The 17063-nt window shown below is 41.8% G+C and overlaps 1 protein-coding gene across 1 annotated transcript in view; it reads right to left on the reverse strand.

Moving 5' to 3' along the window:
* lrrc7 (leucine rich repeat containing 7) overlaps positions 1 to 17063 on the reverse strand; it is a gene marked incomplete at both ends in the record, with an annotated part of 57257 nt that overhangs the window by 20785 nt on the left and 19409 nt on the right. Inside the window, 14 exon segments of the mRNA XM_079266765.1 lie at positions 97 to 196; positions 982 to 1051; positions 1269 to 1384; positions 1494 to 1623; positions 4387 to 4404; positions 4638 to 4710; positions 5545 to 5689; positions 5996 to 6070; positions 6732 to 6795; positions 7597 to 7653; positions 8485 to 8574; positions 9407 to 9485; positions 9841 to 9958; positions 12299 to 12501. Of these exon segments, the coding sequence (XP_079122891.1) occupies positions 97 to 196; positions 982 to 1051; positions 1269 to 1384; positions 1494 to 1623; positions 4387 to 4404; positions 4638 to 4710; positions 5545 to 5689; positions 5996 to 6070; positions 6732 to 6795; positions 7597 to 7653; positions 8485 to 8574; positions 9407 to 9485; positions 9841 to 9958; positions 12299 to 12501 (1338 nt within the window).

Here is a 17063-nt window from a genome sequence, read left to right on the forward strand (position 1 = left end):
GCCAAGTGTAATAAAACAAATACAAAACATTCTTTGGCCTTTTCTACCCACACACACACACACACACACACACACACACACACACACAGTTTGTACCCTCATCATGTCGCGGTTGCTGAGGAAACATGTAGTTGGTCAAAACCTTCTGTTTGGTTTCAGGGTGGGCTTCTGTCTGCAGTGGGATCAGAGCCTTGGACTGCAAACACACACACACACACACACACACACACACACGATAACATTAGTATTCTTGAGGGTATGTCCACTGACCACATGTATTCCCTAATTCCTAATCTAAACCTAATCCTAATTTTGAAAAACAAAAAGATGGTTATTACAATATCCGATTGATTACAGGAAACTTCTGTTTATTCAGAGCTTGACATTCACACAAAACATTTATTTGAATATCAATTTTGCTAACATTGATGCAGACATAAAGTTTAACAGCCCTGTTGCCTGGAAAAATATGTTGGCATTGTGCATTTTTGCAAACCACAGATTTGTTTAATGTTGACATTTTTGCATTCAGTCTGAGCAAGTGACAACGAGTGGCGCGCAGAGCTCATGCCGTAGTACATGGAGCGACTGTTATTGGAAGTTTGATGGTACAATGGCGAGTTCGTCGTCCACTAAGGGTGTGGGAGGGGTGGTGGATTGGTCAAAGACACACATAACTCTTACGGAGGAGGTCACTGTTTAGTTTACGCATATTACGTACCGTTACGTAAGAATGTTTCACAATAAAAGTCTAATACCAACTGCTCAGCTGAAAGGGTTTTGAATATAAAACAGAGGGAGGCGATGTGATGATGCATTGAGAGCAGACGGGCTTTTAATGATAAATGTGAAAAATAAAATACACTGACGAAACCGGATAAAAGATGAAAACCTTTATTCATGAGAAACCTGTCTCGAGTAAAAGCCTGGTTATCTGGTTGAAGCTGTGTGTGTTGTAAGCATATACAGAGGAGGAGATACCTGATTGTCAGAAAGCCAGAGAGCTGCCAGGTCCTTCAGCTTAGTAAAGGTAAACGGTAGATTCTTCAACCTGAGAGAGAGAGACAGAGGGAGGGAGGGAGGGAGGGAGAAAAGAGAGATGTTTCTTATGCCCACGCACTGTACAGCCTGCAGAGCACGTAACCATGGCAACACACTCACCCATTCCCATGGCAACTGCAGGTCGTGAGAGCAGCTGCAGAACCGGAGCGGCCATTGAGAAAGTGTTGCCTGCATGTATGTGTGTGTGTGTGTGTGTGTGTGTATACCTGTTGTCACTGAGGTTAAGAACTCGTAGTTTGGTCATCTGTCCGATCTCATCAGGGAGAAACTCCAGTTTGTTTGACCGCATTGACATTACCGTCACATTCTTACAGTTACCGATCTGAAACACACACAATTAAACTATGATCTAAATAGTTTCATCAACTTGTTGTTTCAGGTCTAAATAAAATGAGGATGTGCTCGTGTTCCTCAGGTGTGGATCTTCCTACCTCCCGCGGCAGCTCTGAGAGGAAGTTCTCGTCAGCAGCGAAGGTCCTCAGGTTGTGCAGGTAGCCGATAGTGGAAGGCAACGACTCCAACTCATTACAACTACAGTCAAACTCCTCCAATAGAGACAGACTGGGTGACAGGAAAAGAGGAGATACAAAGAATATGACAGAGAAAGAAATGAAATGAGTCCACAGGCTGCAAAATCTCTGCTGGAACGTTAGGTTACTTAGGCGACTTAGGTTATAAAGGATAAGGATGGTGCTGCTCTTTATTTTTCCGATTGCCAACAAATCCTGGGAAAAGACTGAACCCAGAATGGATTCATCCCACTGTGAAGTACTGTCTGTGTAGCCAAAGCTTGATACAGCTGATTCCTCTGTGCAGCAGAGCTTCTTAGTTAAAAATACATCAATGAGACACACATTGCACTGGGTGACATGTGACATGTCACCATAAACACACACACACACACACACACACACACACACACACACACACACACACACTGTAGTTCTTTTGAGTCATTCCCACATACACCAGCCTTTGGTGTAAAATACTGGAGATGAAAAAAGTTCCAAAGTAATGCATTATCTCCTCCGGTTTCAGATATCTTTCAGCAGTTTGCGGAATGAACAGTTATTATTTTGAGTCTTCAGGAACCGAATGCCACAGACATGGTGCTGAGAGACGGACGAACACAGTGTTGGTTTTGGTCCTTTTGTGGAATTTGTTGACAGTAAGAAAAATTCAGAAATGCGCCAGCCTCATCCTGTAACATGTTAATGTCAAAAGGTCAATTTGTCTTTACAGCGACAACTTAAAAGGGAGAAAGTGTTGAGAGAAGGAAAGGATCATCACATTGAAGAATCAGGCAATCGATTAAGACGTAACCAATCTGGTGTTGCCTACATTAACCCGGTCTCATTTGCTGACCACGCATTTTCTCTTTCCCACGTTATCCCCTTTGATGTCTGAAATTCTTCAACCTGGATCTCAACTTCTTCCCTCAACCAAGAATCACAGTAACATCCACGACAGGCCCGCTACAGGACACCCTGACCCGCCCACCCCCCTTGACTGTCATCCTTGGCCTAGCGGCACGCTAACAGCAGGCTAATGCTAATGAGACAACACTTTTACATTAATGTTCTGTCACTGTTAACATTGCATTAGTCTGCTACTGTTACTCCCATTAGACCGGACCATCTGGGCCACCATACGGTCTGAAAGGAGAGAGGGGAGGAGAGATTTATATATAGATGCAGATTTATGGTTACCTCGTTTATTATTTTCTTCTCAACATTGTTTTGTATTCCCACTTAAAAGAATGACAATGTCTCCCACTTCTCCCACAAATATATGCTGGTTTGAACGTGTCAAATAGGACTTTTTCACAGCACTTCTAAGAATTGTTTAGCTGCCGCCGGCCAACCGGCTCCATGAGCTTATTCTCAATGGCAGGTGTTGCGAGGAAACACAGTCAGTCGCTCAGTGGTTAGACACTGTGTCACACATGTTTTTAGATCTCCTTTGTGTATGAGGCATAAATACTTTAGTGGGAGGATGCTCAGCAAGAAACTTAAACCCTGCTTCAGCTAAATGTTTTACATCAGAGTCAACTCAGATACAGCTGTCTAAACGGCTACCTGGCGTAAGTACGTATACATGTTTATTGTGGCCTAATTCTATAGCTGCAATATAGCTATGGCCTTGAAACGATTACTGGCTGAAAGTAAAATGAGAATGTACTTGCTCTTCCCATGAAAGTTACTGCATTGTTTATTGGTTCTATTGAAACCAATATAGGCTGCACAAAAAAAAAAAAAAAAAAAAAATATATATATATATATATATATATATATATATATATATATATATATATGCACAGAAACATAACGACTGATTCAGCTCTTGACTATTGATACGATTGACTATACAGTATATATCCTACTGCACTGATGCAGCTAGAGGGGAATAGAATGTAGTATTGCCTGAGGCATAAATTCTGCCGAAACATACACGTATCTGTCTAGTAATGTAAAATAATATCTTATTTAGGAATGTAGAGTTGCTCAGATGTAGAACCAGAGGTGTAGAAATATGATCCCATTCAGAATGAGTAAGTAACACTTAAAAACTAGAGGGGTAAGAAAATGATCATTTCAGGTGTTTTTGTTTTAATCAGTGAGGAAGCAATGGATCTACAGTGTTACTTATTGAGGCTAAAACCCGGGATTTGTTCAGGAAGACAAAAGGTTTTCAGAGCGTTCTGATACAAATGTGCTGCAAAGAGTGGCATTTATATGTCACTGGATGTTAAATAGTCTTGAGGAGAAAGTAATCCATCACAGATTAACTGATTCACACAATAATTAGCAGCATTATCCAAGTCACTACTCAACTGTTCTTACAAAGTCTATCAATCATGGAGTTCTTATTTGCAGTGTGCAAAGTGAGAAGACTGTTATGATCGTAAGCAACGTCAAAAGTATACAGAAAATGAAAAACAAAAAACTAATTGACAAAGCTTCTGAATTAAAAAATGTTTGTGCTTGATTCAAATAATTTTCAAAGGTTTATGTGATTGAATCTGGACTGTGATGGATTATAATAAGAATTATTTTCATCAAATCACTCTAATCATTTTACATGCAATCATTTGCATCTCAACCCTGCAGATTTGAGCAGGGCGGGTATTGAACATGTTCAATTAAGAATGTAGATTGGATTCAAATATTTAAAAATATTTAAAGTTTATGTTTGCATGTAATTTGCATGCAGTTTCCCACAATCCCATGCAGTTATGAGCTTGTGTGTACGTATCTGTAACGCAGTTGAACATCTATCTGTCTCTGAACGCACCCCTGGATCCAGTAGGCTAATTTTACTCACCCTTGCTTGGGCTTCGCACTAATACCACGGCAACGCAGCAAACACAACACACAGAACCCCCCCCAATCATGAGCCAGCATAACAACACAGCAACTGACAGCAATAAACAAGGAAAACAACCCACCAAAGATAAACCTGCTGAGAAAATCTGACAAATACGTTTTTGAAAAAAAAGCTAAAGTGTACATGGCTTTATTGTATGTTTTTCTTTTTTTTTTGTGTGTGTGTGTGTGTGTGTGTGTGTTTCTTACCTCCCGATGGTGCTAGGCAGTGAGGTCAGCTGGTTGTCATCTACCTTCAATGTTGTCAGCTTCTTTAACATTCCTGCACAATATGCATACACAGACATATTCACATTGACACACAAACACACATATGCTGTTGAAAAGAATATACGCTGAGCTCTGAAATGCCCCTTTTGAAGAACAATTTTCTGACACAAGTAGAAGTGAAGTATAGAGTTGGCAATATTCTATTTTTGTCTTCTCGTGACCCCATTAAAAGACTAAAACAAACGATGATTGGTTCATACTAATGGTTATTGTCAGTGTTGCCAAAGCGTGATGTAGCTCATTCCTCTTCACAATAAAGCTCCAGTGTTGTCCAAAAACGATTAAAGACCCATTAATGAGCCACACGGTTGCACTGAGTGCCATGTTTTTTCATTAGCACGAAATCTATTTATGTGTCAATCACACATACACCAACCTGCTGCACATAAATATTCCCCAGCGCAACAAAATGCATATTAATCAGTCTAAAAATAGCCCAAAACAAATGCAAAATGTCTTCCTGTTTGAGTATCATTTCATAAGACGACCGTGTCCAGCTGCTTTAGTAAATTACTGAAAGTGTCTATGGTTTTAGATTTACACCTTCTCTTCTTGGTCTTTTCATGGGATTTGTTTCCAGTCAGAAAAAGATAGAATAATACCAGCCTTTATCCTTTATTACTCTTTTCAGTTATCTGTGCTACACCACTCTCGCACAGCTAGAACCACTCTCACCTGTGATATTTCCAGTACAACCACAGTCCTCTGTTGCAGTCTACTGCACTGCCCGATCAGGAACTAAATAGGTGGGAATTTAAATGCTTTGCTACAGCTTCATCAACTTGGGTCTTTGTGTGTGCATGTGTGTATGTGTTTGTGTGTGTACCTATAGAGTCAGGGAGGTGCTGCAGCATGTTGGAGGACAGCAGCAGGTCTTCTAAGGACTCGCAGCCTGAGATTTCCGTGTCCAACGTCTCGATGCGGTTCTTCGCTAAGTCAAAGTACCGCAACTGACGGAGTTTTCCTATCGTCTGCAGCCGGGAGGGCGGGGAGAGAAAAGAAAAATTGATTGACAGGCAAAAGACAGATAAGCAGAATATCTGAAAGAAAGTATCATCTAAATATCTCCAGGGCTGCTTTGTTGTCCCTGTAAGAGCTGAAAGATAAGATAAAGATGAAGAGCTTTTTATTGTCATTGTAGTGATACAACGACATTTCGTTTGGTAGCCCTCAGCCAGCCAGCAGCAGCGAACAACAGCAACGATAAACAACATACGAGATAAAAAATACACAAAAGGAATAAAAACGTGACGAAAGTAACGCATCCGTGTTCTTACCCCTGGTATACACTGTAGAGAATTGTTATCCAGCCACAGCTCTCTGAGGTTGTGGATCTGTTCCAACACCTCCGGCTAACATGCAAACAGAGGAATCAGTATCAGCATAGCACGTAGGCATCAATATGCAGTTATGCAGCTACTTGTATGAAAACAACTGAATTATTCATTCACATCAAAGGACACCATCTCAGCACTAATGTGAACATGTACAGATAATAATAATATCTTAAGCGCATCTTCAGACCAAGTCTTTAGCATACATTATTATTTTGTTTTTAAATGCCGGTAGAGTGGGTGAGACTGGCAATCTCTCTCTCATTGGTCTCTCTCTCTTGCCAGGAACCAGACCATGTAGCCAATCTAGTCCTGTCAAAGTCGACTTCCTGTCCGACCCTGATGTCATATCCTGCTCGCCTCCATCCAACCCTCTCTTCCTCCATCATGTCACTGTGCCCCATTTCAGGGTCCGACTAAAGGACAGTAGGCTGAACTTGCTCCGGCCTCGGTGAGACCATATGTGGTATTGGGTCTTGAAATGTGAACTTTGAACAGGACACAGCATCTGTGTTTCTGTTTGGATTCCTCCTTCGCTTTAGCAATAAATATCTGGTAAATGACGACTAAGACTCTCACATTTGAGCTTTCTGTGATATCATAGGATAATCTCCATGTCAAACATATATAGATTCAAACACTTAATATATGCTTTATTTCAAAATACAATCAGTCTCACTATTTCAGAGAATTCATTGCTACCCAGATCCAACCTCTCCAACTGTGTCAGTCTGTGGATGGACCTGAGAGGAGAGAATACTCTGATTAGCACAACTACATTACATTACAGCATATACTTTTATTAAATTAAAAACTGCACAGCACAACAAAACACCAGCCAAACATACAGTTTAGCATTGTATTACTTACATTACATGTATTCTGTATGTATTTTTAAACTTTGCCTTTTTTCTAATTTGTATTTTTACTCTTATTCCAATTATTATAATTAATTGCATATTAGCATCTTAGCAATTAGCGACCCAGCAGTTCACAGGAACAAAAGAAACCTTTGAATCAGTTAAAAATGGCACGTGATAATATTATAGCATTGCAGCAATTTTCTGTTTATTGTGGCTCTGATTTGCTATAATTTAAATTGAGGCCATAGAATAATCTGCCAATGACGATGCATGCAGTGCCAATATTTTAAGAAATATAGCGGCCGGTAATAATAAAACAAGTTTTGCAAATTGCTGTAAGCCCACATTGGCTTCAGTATATTGTGTACTGAATGCCAATTGCTCCTATGAAAGACAAAGTATCAATGCATTCACAAAACAGTATCAACTGTGATGTCTTCTCTACAGAAAACAAAGATTCTTCAGAAAGTCTTCCAATAGAATCGTTTTATTATTGGGTTGTGGCAGGTTAGTGTCTCATCCCAACTGTTGCCCTTGCATGGTGGGAGTGTTTAGGACGCACGCTTATGTGCTCAAAGATTAACACGTGTTAGCAACGTTGTCTTAACTCTTTCGCTCTCTCTCTCTCTCTTTTTCTTTCGTTTGTTTTTTCTCATACATGCATATGGCAGTGATTCTTACTTTGGCATGGTCTTCAGGTGGTTCTCTCTGAGCTCCAGGATCCGTAGTTTGGAGAGTCTGACAAACAGAAGACAGAAACAAAAACTTAAAATACTTTATTAATTCTCTCTCGCAACAATTCTTACTACAACAGTTGTAACAGAAAATGTGGCAAAAAACAGGCCCTATTTATCCTTATTTTAACTTGAGGAATTGTATCCGAATCAGTGATATAATGATAGATACTAATTGATTGGTAATGTTTGATTACCAAAGATTAATCCACATTATTATAGATGATCAGCTCCATGAAAGTGTTTCAATTTAGTTTACTTTTAACGTATGTGCTTCCACAGGAGTTCATTTGAAATGTCTTTCATCACAAACTAACAGGTATCAGCTGCCCTCACTCATCATAACTGAATAAAACCAGCAGAGCAACTTGTTGGAAATGGAGTATTAAGACAACAATGAACAAAAAACACAATACAGTGACCCTCACAAAGTGCTCGGAAGTATATATTAATGGGATAATAGGATGAGGAAAGAATGACTGAATGGATAGAGGAATAAACTAATATTTTTTGAGAAATGAAAACTTGGCCCTAACATAAAAAATGCCCCAAAGATAAATGTCTATACAAGAACTAAGCCTCAGGCCTATCGGGCAAGCTCAGCATCTTTGAATAACTACACATCCTTTAATCATGTGCAGCACAGTACAGTTTAAAGGATGATAAACCTGGACGTACCCATATTTTTCATGAGGACCTTTTACAATTGATACTCGCGGCACTGACTGAATTAGAGTCTGTGGTGCCTGAAATATGTAAAAACACCTCATCCAACAAAGTCACACACAAATGCTCAGGACCAAGCACACACTAACAATTACATGCATCACTTTACCTGCCAAAGTTAGCCGGCAGATACTCCAAGAAGGCATCGTTTAAGAAGAGCTGGGTCAGATTCAGGAGCTGCGTAAAACCATCTGGGAGTCTGGAAGAGAGTAAAAAAAAAGAACAAATGCAAAAGAATAAGAAAAAAAGAAAATGTGCATCCTTAAAAGGGACACAATGGATTCAAATATGTTCCCATACAACCCCGTAAAACAGCTCGCTGCCATCAGCCTGTAGATGACTCATCTCTTGCACACACACACACAAACAGTAAAATAAACTTGTATGTCTGCAGTTTACTGTGTGGTTGAGTCCAGTTGTGCTTCATGGACATGACACCGACGACAGCAAAACAGCAATTACCGGTACTACCATAACACCTGATGCTCCAATAGTGAACTACATCAGCACTTTATTGTAGCAATTATATCTTCTATTGTCTAGTCATAGCTGAGCCAATAGGATGTATATGGTTGTATGGCAGTTAAGGGTCTGTGGATGCAGCAAACTACTGTAAAATATGAAGTGCCGCTGTGGTGCTTTAAATGCATAGACTGGAATACAAGGAAAAGCAGAAAAAAACAAGACTAGTGTCGGTCTCTTGACAGGGAAAAACAGCTAAATACATGGCAGATGCATCAAACAATCCGTTACATCTTGAACTGAGTCCATTCAAACCGGTTGTTTCAATTGGCGCTATCAACAAAACATGGAACACAGTGTTTCACCCTCACTACAAACTGGTCCTCAATGAAAAGGAGATGACATATAAGCCTATTGTTTGAGATATGTATATTTGTAGGATGATAGAGTCAGTGCTGTAGATAAACATTCAAATGGGCTGCCATCAAACTACAGGCCCGGATATTCCAAGGGATTCAGCGGTCATGATAAGAGTAAGTTATACCACAAGGTGAGTGTTTGTGTCTTACTTGGTGATAGGGTTAACACTGGCCTCCACCACAGACAGGCCTTTACAGCATTTTATATTGTCGGGAAACTCCTGGATACCTGCGAGAGAGAGACAGAGAGGGAAGACCAAATGTGTTTGTGGAGTGCATTTCTATAAAGACGGGGAGCTATTTTCTCCAGTGATCTTTGCAAGTATTCAGACAGCATCACATTCTGTCATATTACTTTGGATGTGAGATAATTGTGATTATTATTTTCATTCTGGGCTGCGTTCAGCTTTTCGAGATCTGTGCTACCCTTGTTTGTTTCCTTGCCCGCTCTTCTCCATACACTGTACTGTATCTGGGCGTGGTTGTAATTTGCAGTGCAGTTGAGAGGGCCAGTGAGTTTTCAATGGAGTTTAACTTTGATCAGGTTGAATTTGTCATCTTTTCATCACAGAGAGGATTTTTACCGTTTTTACTGATGTCTAGCTCTTTGAGGTTAACCAGGCTGGCGATGGTGGTGGGCAGGTTGGACAAGTCGTTATCAGGCATGCTCAGCTTCTTCAAGGCCTGGCAGTTGAAGAGTTGCTGTGGAAACACAGAGGGGAAACAATGGATTATTATAGTCTGTTGGCAGAATCACACAGACCTTTAGTAGAAAGATACAGAAGTACAGAAAGCCAGGAAGTCAGCTGGAGTCATGCATCACATAATGTTTTGCCATTTTAGCTGCTTTTCAATGAATAATGCAGATTTAATCTCCAATATACGGTGGCCCCTCAGGACAAAACCCAAACTACAATGAAAGATGTAGGAGTGAGTACAGACAGGCTGAAACATACCAACAAAAAACACAAACAACAGACTAAACCACTGACATGAACGGGAATGCTATCCAAATCTAGAAATGCTACAAATACGAAAAACAAACAAACAAACAAACAAACAAGGCCAAATTTTTTTTGCTTTATGCTGGCTGCATAAAAATGCTGGTCCTATTGGACCTAAAGCCTATAGTCCAACGGCCCTTTATCCCGAAAACAAAAGCCCACTGTTATTTATTTGACTCCGTTCACAGAAGAGCAGTTAAAATCAGCCGAAATTAAAAGTCTTTCTATGAGAGTCATACGTTACAATTTAGGTTATGATTTATATGTCGTCTGTTAAATTCAGCAATATGTTAACAGAGTCTGGAAAGTAGTAAGGCTGGCAGGATTGTGTATTTTCGGATCAGTGGACTTTTGTTTTCGTGTAACGGGCCATCAGACTAATTGAGACTTCAGGCCAAAAATACATTTTTAGAACTATTGGGGTTTCGGGATAATGGGCATTTGGACCAAAGGGCAGTCCCCCAGACAACTGTCCCATGTTGTGTTCAAATTACCATCGATATCTATTGCAATAAAATGCAGCTTTCTCTTAATATTCTATTGCAAACAAGTTTCTCCGGTGTGAGGGAGCCACATAACATCCAATTCTAAATACCATTGCGGAGGATAGCAAAAAGTTTAAATATTTCAACTTTGGATGTTATTGCAATCGTTACCGTTGGCCGGTATTCTCTGCCGGCCTCTCTCGTCCACCAACATGAAATCCGGTTTGCCGTTTTTAAAATTGAGGTAAGCTAAGTTCCTGTGAAAGACTCAGATGGGCATGATGTCTTCATCCGTAACAATCTAAAAAATGTGTCGCGCCACATTTACTCTGTCCCTCCTGACTGCCACTACTGTCAAGAGCAAAAACAAAAGGAACACCAGGGCCAAAGCGCGAGACAGCTAAACATGGAAAGGTGGCCAGGTGATTCAGGCCACACGCCTCTACACTTAAAGACACAATCCCTCACTCACACACACACACACTTCAGGAGCTCTCCAACTCACTTACATAAAGGCCAATCACTCTCGCAGCCGCGGCAGCCTTCATACAATCTTGGCACACACATAAACATACAGGCTTTTTGTCTGTTGAATGCAAGTCGGGCTCCCCACTTACTCAGCCCTATTAGACTGTCTCCATTCATGCAGGTTATATTTAGAAATCCAATTCACCACCTCTGTCATTTAAACCAGGACAGGATATCAATAACATGAGACAGCGCTCCCATAAACAGCACCTGTAATTGTCTTTGAAATATTGTCAGGGCATTGCCTCTCTTTCACCCCGTGTTTCCTGTCACTCGATGATGTCTAGTGTGGGATGATGTTTGTAGTATGGAAACATTTCAGCTTGTCTCAGCCTCAAGACTCTTCAAATTCGACTTTTCTACAGGGATGACAATGTTTTCGGTCGGTCAAATCATGAACATATTATTTATACAGTGCAAAGTCTTCACAGCTGTCCAGCATAAAATATCTCAACACTTTTTGAATGGATTGACTTTAAACTTTGTGCAGTCATGCTGAACATGGGGAAGAATCCCAATGACTTTAAAATGACAAAAGTTAGCATTCAGTTAAAGTACGCCTGAGGCTGACGAAGTACAATGAAGCTGCAATGTTCACTGACTCTGAACTGTACAGAGGATGAACCCTTTTTGTTTAAGAACCAGCATGGCCTCGGCGCCACCCGGGTGCTGCAGAAATGAGTCTTAAAACCAGGAAGTGAGTCAAACATCATAACTGGTGTTCTTTTGTGTCTTCCTGTACAATAGTGTAAGTATCATAAACTTGCGTTTGCAATGGACCTTATTTTCTGCAATGGAAAAATCCCATTGGCTTATTGACGAGGGAACCGGTGCAATGCTAACTTCAGTGTTGGCCGACAAACATACGTCATCCCTGCACTCTATTAGTCCATGGATTTTAACTTTGGTTTTGCAAGGACCACATTAGGGTTGACTGACTGGCCTTGGTCAAAAAGGTATGTGCAGCAAGTTGGGCTTTGAGGTTTGAGGTTGGAGACAAGGTCAACAGGGTTCAGGGGCGTTACCTTGGGTAGTTCCTCAATCTGGTTGGCGTCGAGGTAGAGCTCCTCCAGAGTCCTCTCAAAGCTGAAGATTTCCTTTGGGACCTGCTGCAGGCTGCAGTGGGAGTAATCCAACACTGAGATCACTTCCTCTTCACCACGGAAACAACGGCACGGCACCAGCCGGCCAATCAGCTTCCGCTTAGTGGTCATTTCCAGACACTGCACTATAGAGGCGAGAAGAGGGGAAGAGAAGGGTGATGTTAGTGTTATTTCAGAGGGCCTGACGGAACTCATACACATCAACAGGCGCATTGAATCTGTGCAGTCTTCATTCATTTCATTGTGTGCCTGTGTAGACTATTGCTGGTGGGACAGCACCAAGTACATGGTCTGGCTTTATCCTTAAAAGATTAAAAAGAGTCTGAAATATCAAACCAGCATCAAATATGTTTTTATGAGATTAACTATGGAGCTGTAATTGTGAACACTGGTCGTAAAGAGTTTCCTTTTTCATGTGTTGTGAATGGAAGAGATGGCGGACAACATTTTTAAAAAAGTAATGAATAATTATGAGGCTTCATAAGTTTAAGTTAGTAAAATCAAGTGGGGATTTTCCACAGTATAAGACTTTTTAGTACATAATCCCTTGTTTGCGTTATCATCCCCCACCGCAGCTCAGCAAAGAACCAGGGAGAAAGACAATAAGGCCGTCATTTCAGAAAAAAACCACTTTATTTGTTTAACTCAGACTGCTGAAGCTTCGTATTAGCTATATCAGCATAAACTTTGTAATAGCTTTCAAATGACCGGCAGGCAGGTGTAGAAATCTCGGGCATCACTCGTCAACCAGTTTAACTCTTGCTGTCACTCTCACTCACTCACTCACTCACACACTCACACACTCACACACACACACACACACACTCACACACACACACACACACACACACACACACACACACACACACACACACACACACACACACACACACACACAGTGACTCTCTTCAAGCAACAAGCCAGAGCCTTGTAATTTGATTGAATCCTTTGTAATTCTGCGACATCACTCCGTCACTCCATTACATGACTCCATTTAAAAAGCCAGCAGCTGAATGTTATGAGTAGGATAACTACGGGTATTAAAATCCTTGAGTGAGGATTTATCATTCAGCTTTATCATTTCAGACCCAAACGCTTACTACACTCAATCTACTGACAAATGAAGACATTTTAATGCCAGCTCTTTCAAACAGAACAAAGAGCGAATTTCCAGTTATCTTGACTGCTGCCTCAATTTCCTGTTTGATCTGGAGCTGAAATCCAGCTGTGATGAGGAGAAATGGAGTAAGAGGACGAGAGGAGGTGACGAGGAGCGAAGCTGAGGAGGCAGAGGGGAATGAAAAGGGGAGGAGGAGAAAAGGAGGGAGAGAACATGAACACGAGGAGCCGTGGAGAGCAGAGAGAGGGAGACCAGGAGGCTCCGAGATAAGGACCTGCAGCTTTATCTGTCTATAAACACACACACATGTCCTGCACAGTGTGACCAGATGAATTCAGAAGATAGACTTGAGCACTGTGAGGACACTATGTTATCTGCTCTAGTGAAGGCCAGTGAAATCAGATTTAGAAAAAAAGAGCGCAGATCCTCCAGACTGTTTATCTAAAAAGGGTTGGAACATTCAAATCAATACACCCTTATCACGCTCAGAACGGGCGTAATGGGGCGAGCTGGGATTTACTGTTTGTCTACACAGCATGTGTAAACCCAGCAGTCGGGGCTTTTCGCGGAGCTCACACCTCGGACCACTGCTTCTTGTCTGACCCCTCGTTGTTTAGAGCCAAAAGGTAAACAAAGGTCTGTTGAGCCACTGGGGAAGAGAAGTGTAGAAACTAATTCATGAAGCATGTCATGTGTTTTACTTTTCCCTTGTAGTCTCTATGCAAGTACAATGTCAATGTGGCGGGCTGCCACACAGATGCTGCAAAAGGGCTAAAGCCATAGAAACAGAATGAGAGTAGAATGGACATTAGTTTGTCGTGGTCATTAAAAAATGGCGCTCAGTGAGAAATGTTTAGGGCTGTCACTGCAATATTGGGATAATCATTTTGAAGTCAAGTTGTAATTAGTGTTCCAATTTTTGACAGCTCAAGCTGAAGGTATTTTGACTCACCAGTCAAAGCAAGAGAGACAAAAACTAGTGTAATAGTGGGGAAGAGTTGTGCAACTTCTGGATGTACTGGAGACTGTGTTGACATTTTTATTTTTTTATTTTTGGATTTATTTGTCCGTGTTTCGGAACCTGTTACCTCTTTTCCTACCTGTTGATATCCTATATATTGATTAATTTAACACACATCCATCCCTACCTAAAACAACTGAAGATGCAATACAGTTTACAACTGAATATCTGTCAGGATCCAGGATCCCTGTCTGACCCGGTGTGTGTTTCCCCTGATCTCCTCTCCTCATGTGTCCTGTCATTCCCCTGTTTGTTATTGTGTGCCATGTGCTCTGTGGTTGTCCTCTGCCTCCAGACACCTCCCATGGCCGCACCCTTGATTGTGCACAGCTGAGGACACTCCAGCCGATCACCTCCTGCAGCCTGACACACCAGACTCAGGGCCCACTAATGAGTCTCCTGTCTCTATATAAACTCTGGTCCTGCAGTCTGGGGTTGTCCTGTCGTACCGTCTTTCACCCGCTTCAACCCCGTGGCATCCTCTGCCCTCCTTGTGTTCTACGGATTACACGCCGCCGCTCTGCCCTCCTTGTGTTCAACGGACTACACACGCCGTCAAGCTGCCAGCCCTCCGGTGTCGAGCCACGGGACTCACACCGTCGATCTGCCTCCTCTCTCGTATCGAGCCACGGGACTTCACGCCGTCAACCTACCAGCCCTCCGGTGTCGAGCCACGGGACTCACACCGTCGATCTGCCTACTCTGGTGTCGGACCACAGGCTCCACACCGTCACACATTCTAAATAAAACCTGTTAATATTAACTTCTGTCTCCTGTGGTCTTGCGTTTGGGTCCTACCTGTGAACTCCCGTGACAATATCTTCATAGAACTTGGACTACAAGCGGCAGCAAACTCACCATCAACTGGCCTGGAGCAGAATACACATTTACAGGTCGAGGCGTCCTGCCGCTCTGAACGAGATCCTCTGCACCAAAGAGGGTTGAACAAAGCAACAGAAATGTGACCCAAGACATTCATTTATATAAATACATCCCATGTGTAGCAGGCCTACATATTCTAGACTTCTGGTAGATGTCACACTCCTTCGCCATAGTTGCACATTAGAGGTAGCATTCATCGGCTGAGTAAGCAGGCAGTCTGAGTGCTATCTTGGCTGAAAGCTACACGACTCCCAAAGATGTGACAACAGTTTAATGCTTGGTGCAACCTCTAATCAAGGGCTCGACATCCCAGCCAAGAGGCAGATGGACCCGTATAATACTCCGAAACCAGCAACACTGACAAGAGCTGATACAACCTTAATGTAGATCTGTACTACAGATCAAAGGGGAATTAAGTGTGTTATAAGCTCATTTATTAGCAACTGTAATTGTGTGGCTTTGCTTGATTTTTTTTCTCTCACTCTTTTCACTCTATTCAAAGTCTATTTATTTTGAGGAGAACAAACATTTGTGTTCCAGACTGACATGTAGATAAGTAACTTTGAGCAATTAGACTGTCTTTTAAGACCTCCAAAATGGCAAAATCAATAGTATGAATATCGGCCTGCAGTCTGCTAAACACTTTGTTTGTATTTGCCACTGATACTGCAGCCGCTTGTTGTTGCACTCACAGTCTACTGACGTAACAGCTTAAGCATGAAAAGACAGACTAGACTAAAAATAACAGCTTTTTGGTCACAAGAGCAGAGAAAAAGAGAGCAGAGTGAATGTTACCCATTAGAATTAGGCAATGACGGTGGGGACAATGACAAATATTAGGAGGAAATGGGAGGTGTTTACATGGGCAGCAATGAGTGCTGTCTGTGGGCAGTCAGCTTCATGACACACACAAGTCTGCAGAGGTGGATTTTACCACATAGAACCCAGAATATGGACCAACGGGACACACAGAACAGGAAGGACATAAAGCTGCTCGGTCTAGAGTGGTTCATCGAGTCTATGGATTTCATTTCAATGGATAGATATGGGACAGATGACAACAAGGTGACCAATTCAACACAATACACCACAGTGAAAAAAAATAAACATGCAGCTGTTTATTTATGGTTATCATGCTCTGTGAAAGAAAATGGACCCGATTTTGAAAATCTTTGCTTTTCTTTTGTGTTTCTTTTGTGTGTCTTGTGCCCTGGTTGACCCTGTCTAAACGAATGAACGTAAGGGGGGGACACTGAAGTGTATCCAGTCCCCACATAGCCCCCCCTCCGCCCCCAAAAAGGTAGGAAGAGAGTCAGAGCGAGCTGGCACCAATGGGGTGAAACTAGGAAGTGAGCGTGGTTGGCAGTGTTGGCTCTCGCTGCTGCTATGGAAACAGCATGACAGAGCAGACTGACTCTGCAGAGGCAGCGCTACATGTGCAAGCTCCCAGCACGCACGTTACACACACACACATTCAAATGATGTAGCTATGTTTATATCAGTGCAATGATAATTACATTAAAGAAACAAAGATGTGAGTAGTGATACATTTTCCAAGAACTGCTAACACACACCCGCCCACACACACACTACACACAAGCAGCCACACACACACACACACATTTACATACGTCTTCCACTTCTTCCAGAGGTGGAAGAAGTGT

Source organism: Melanostigma gelatinosum (assembly GCF_949748355.1).
Source record: "Melanostigma gelatinosum genome assembly, chromosome: 4".
Taxonomy (NCBI): domain Eukaryota; kingdom Metazoa; phylum Chordata; class Actinopteri; order Perciformes; family Zoarcidae; genus Melanostigma; species Melanostigma gelatinosum.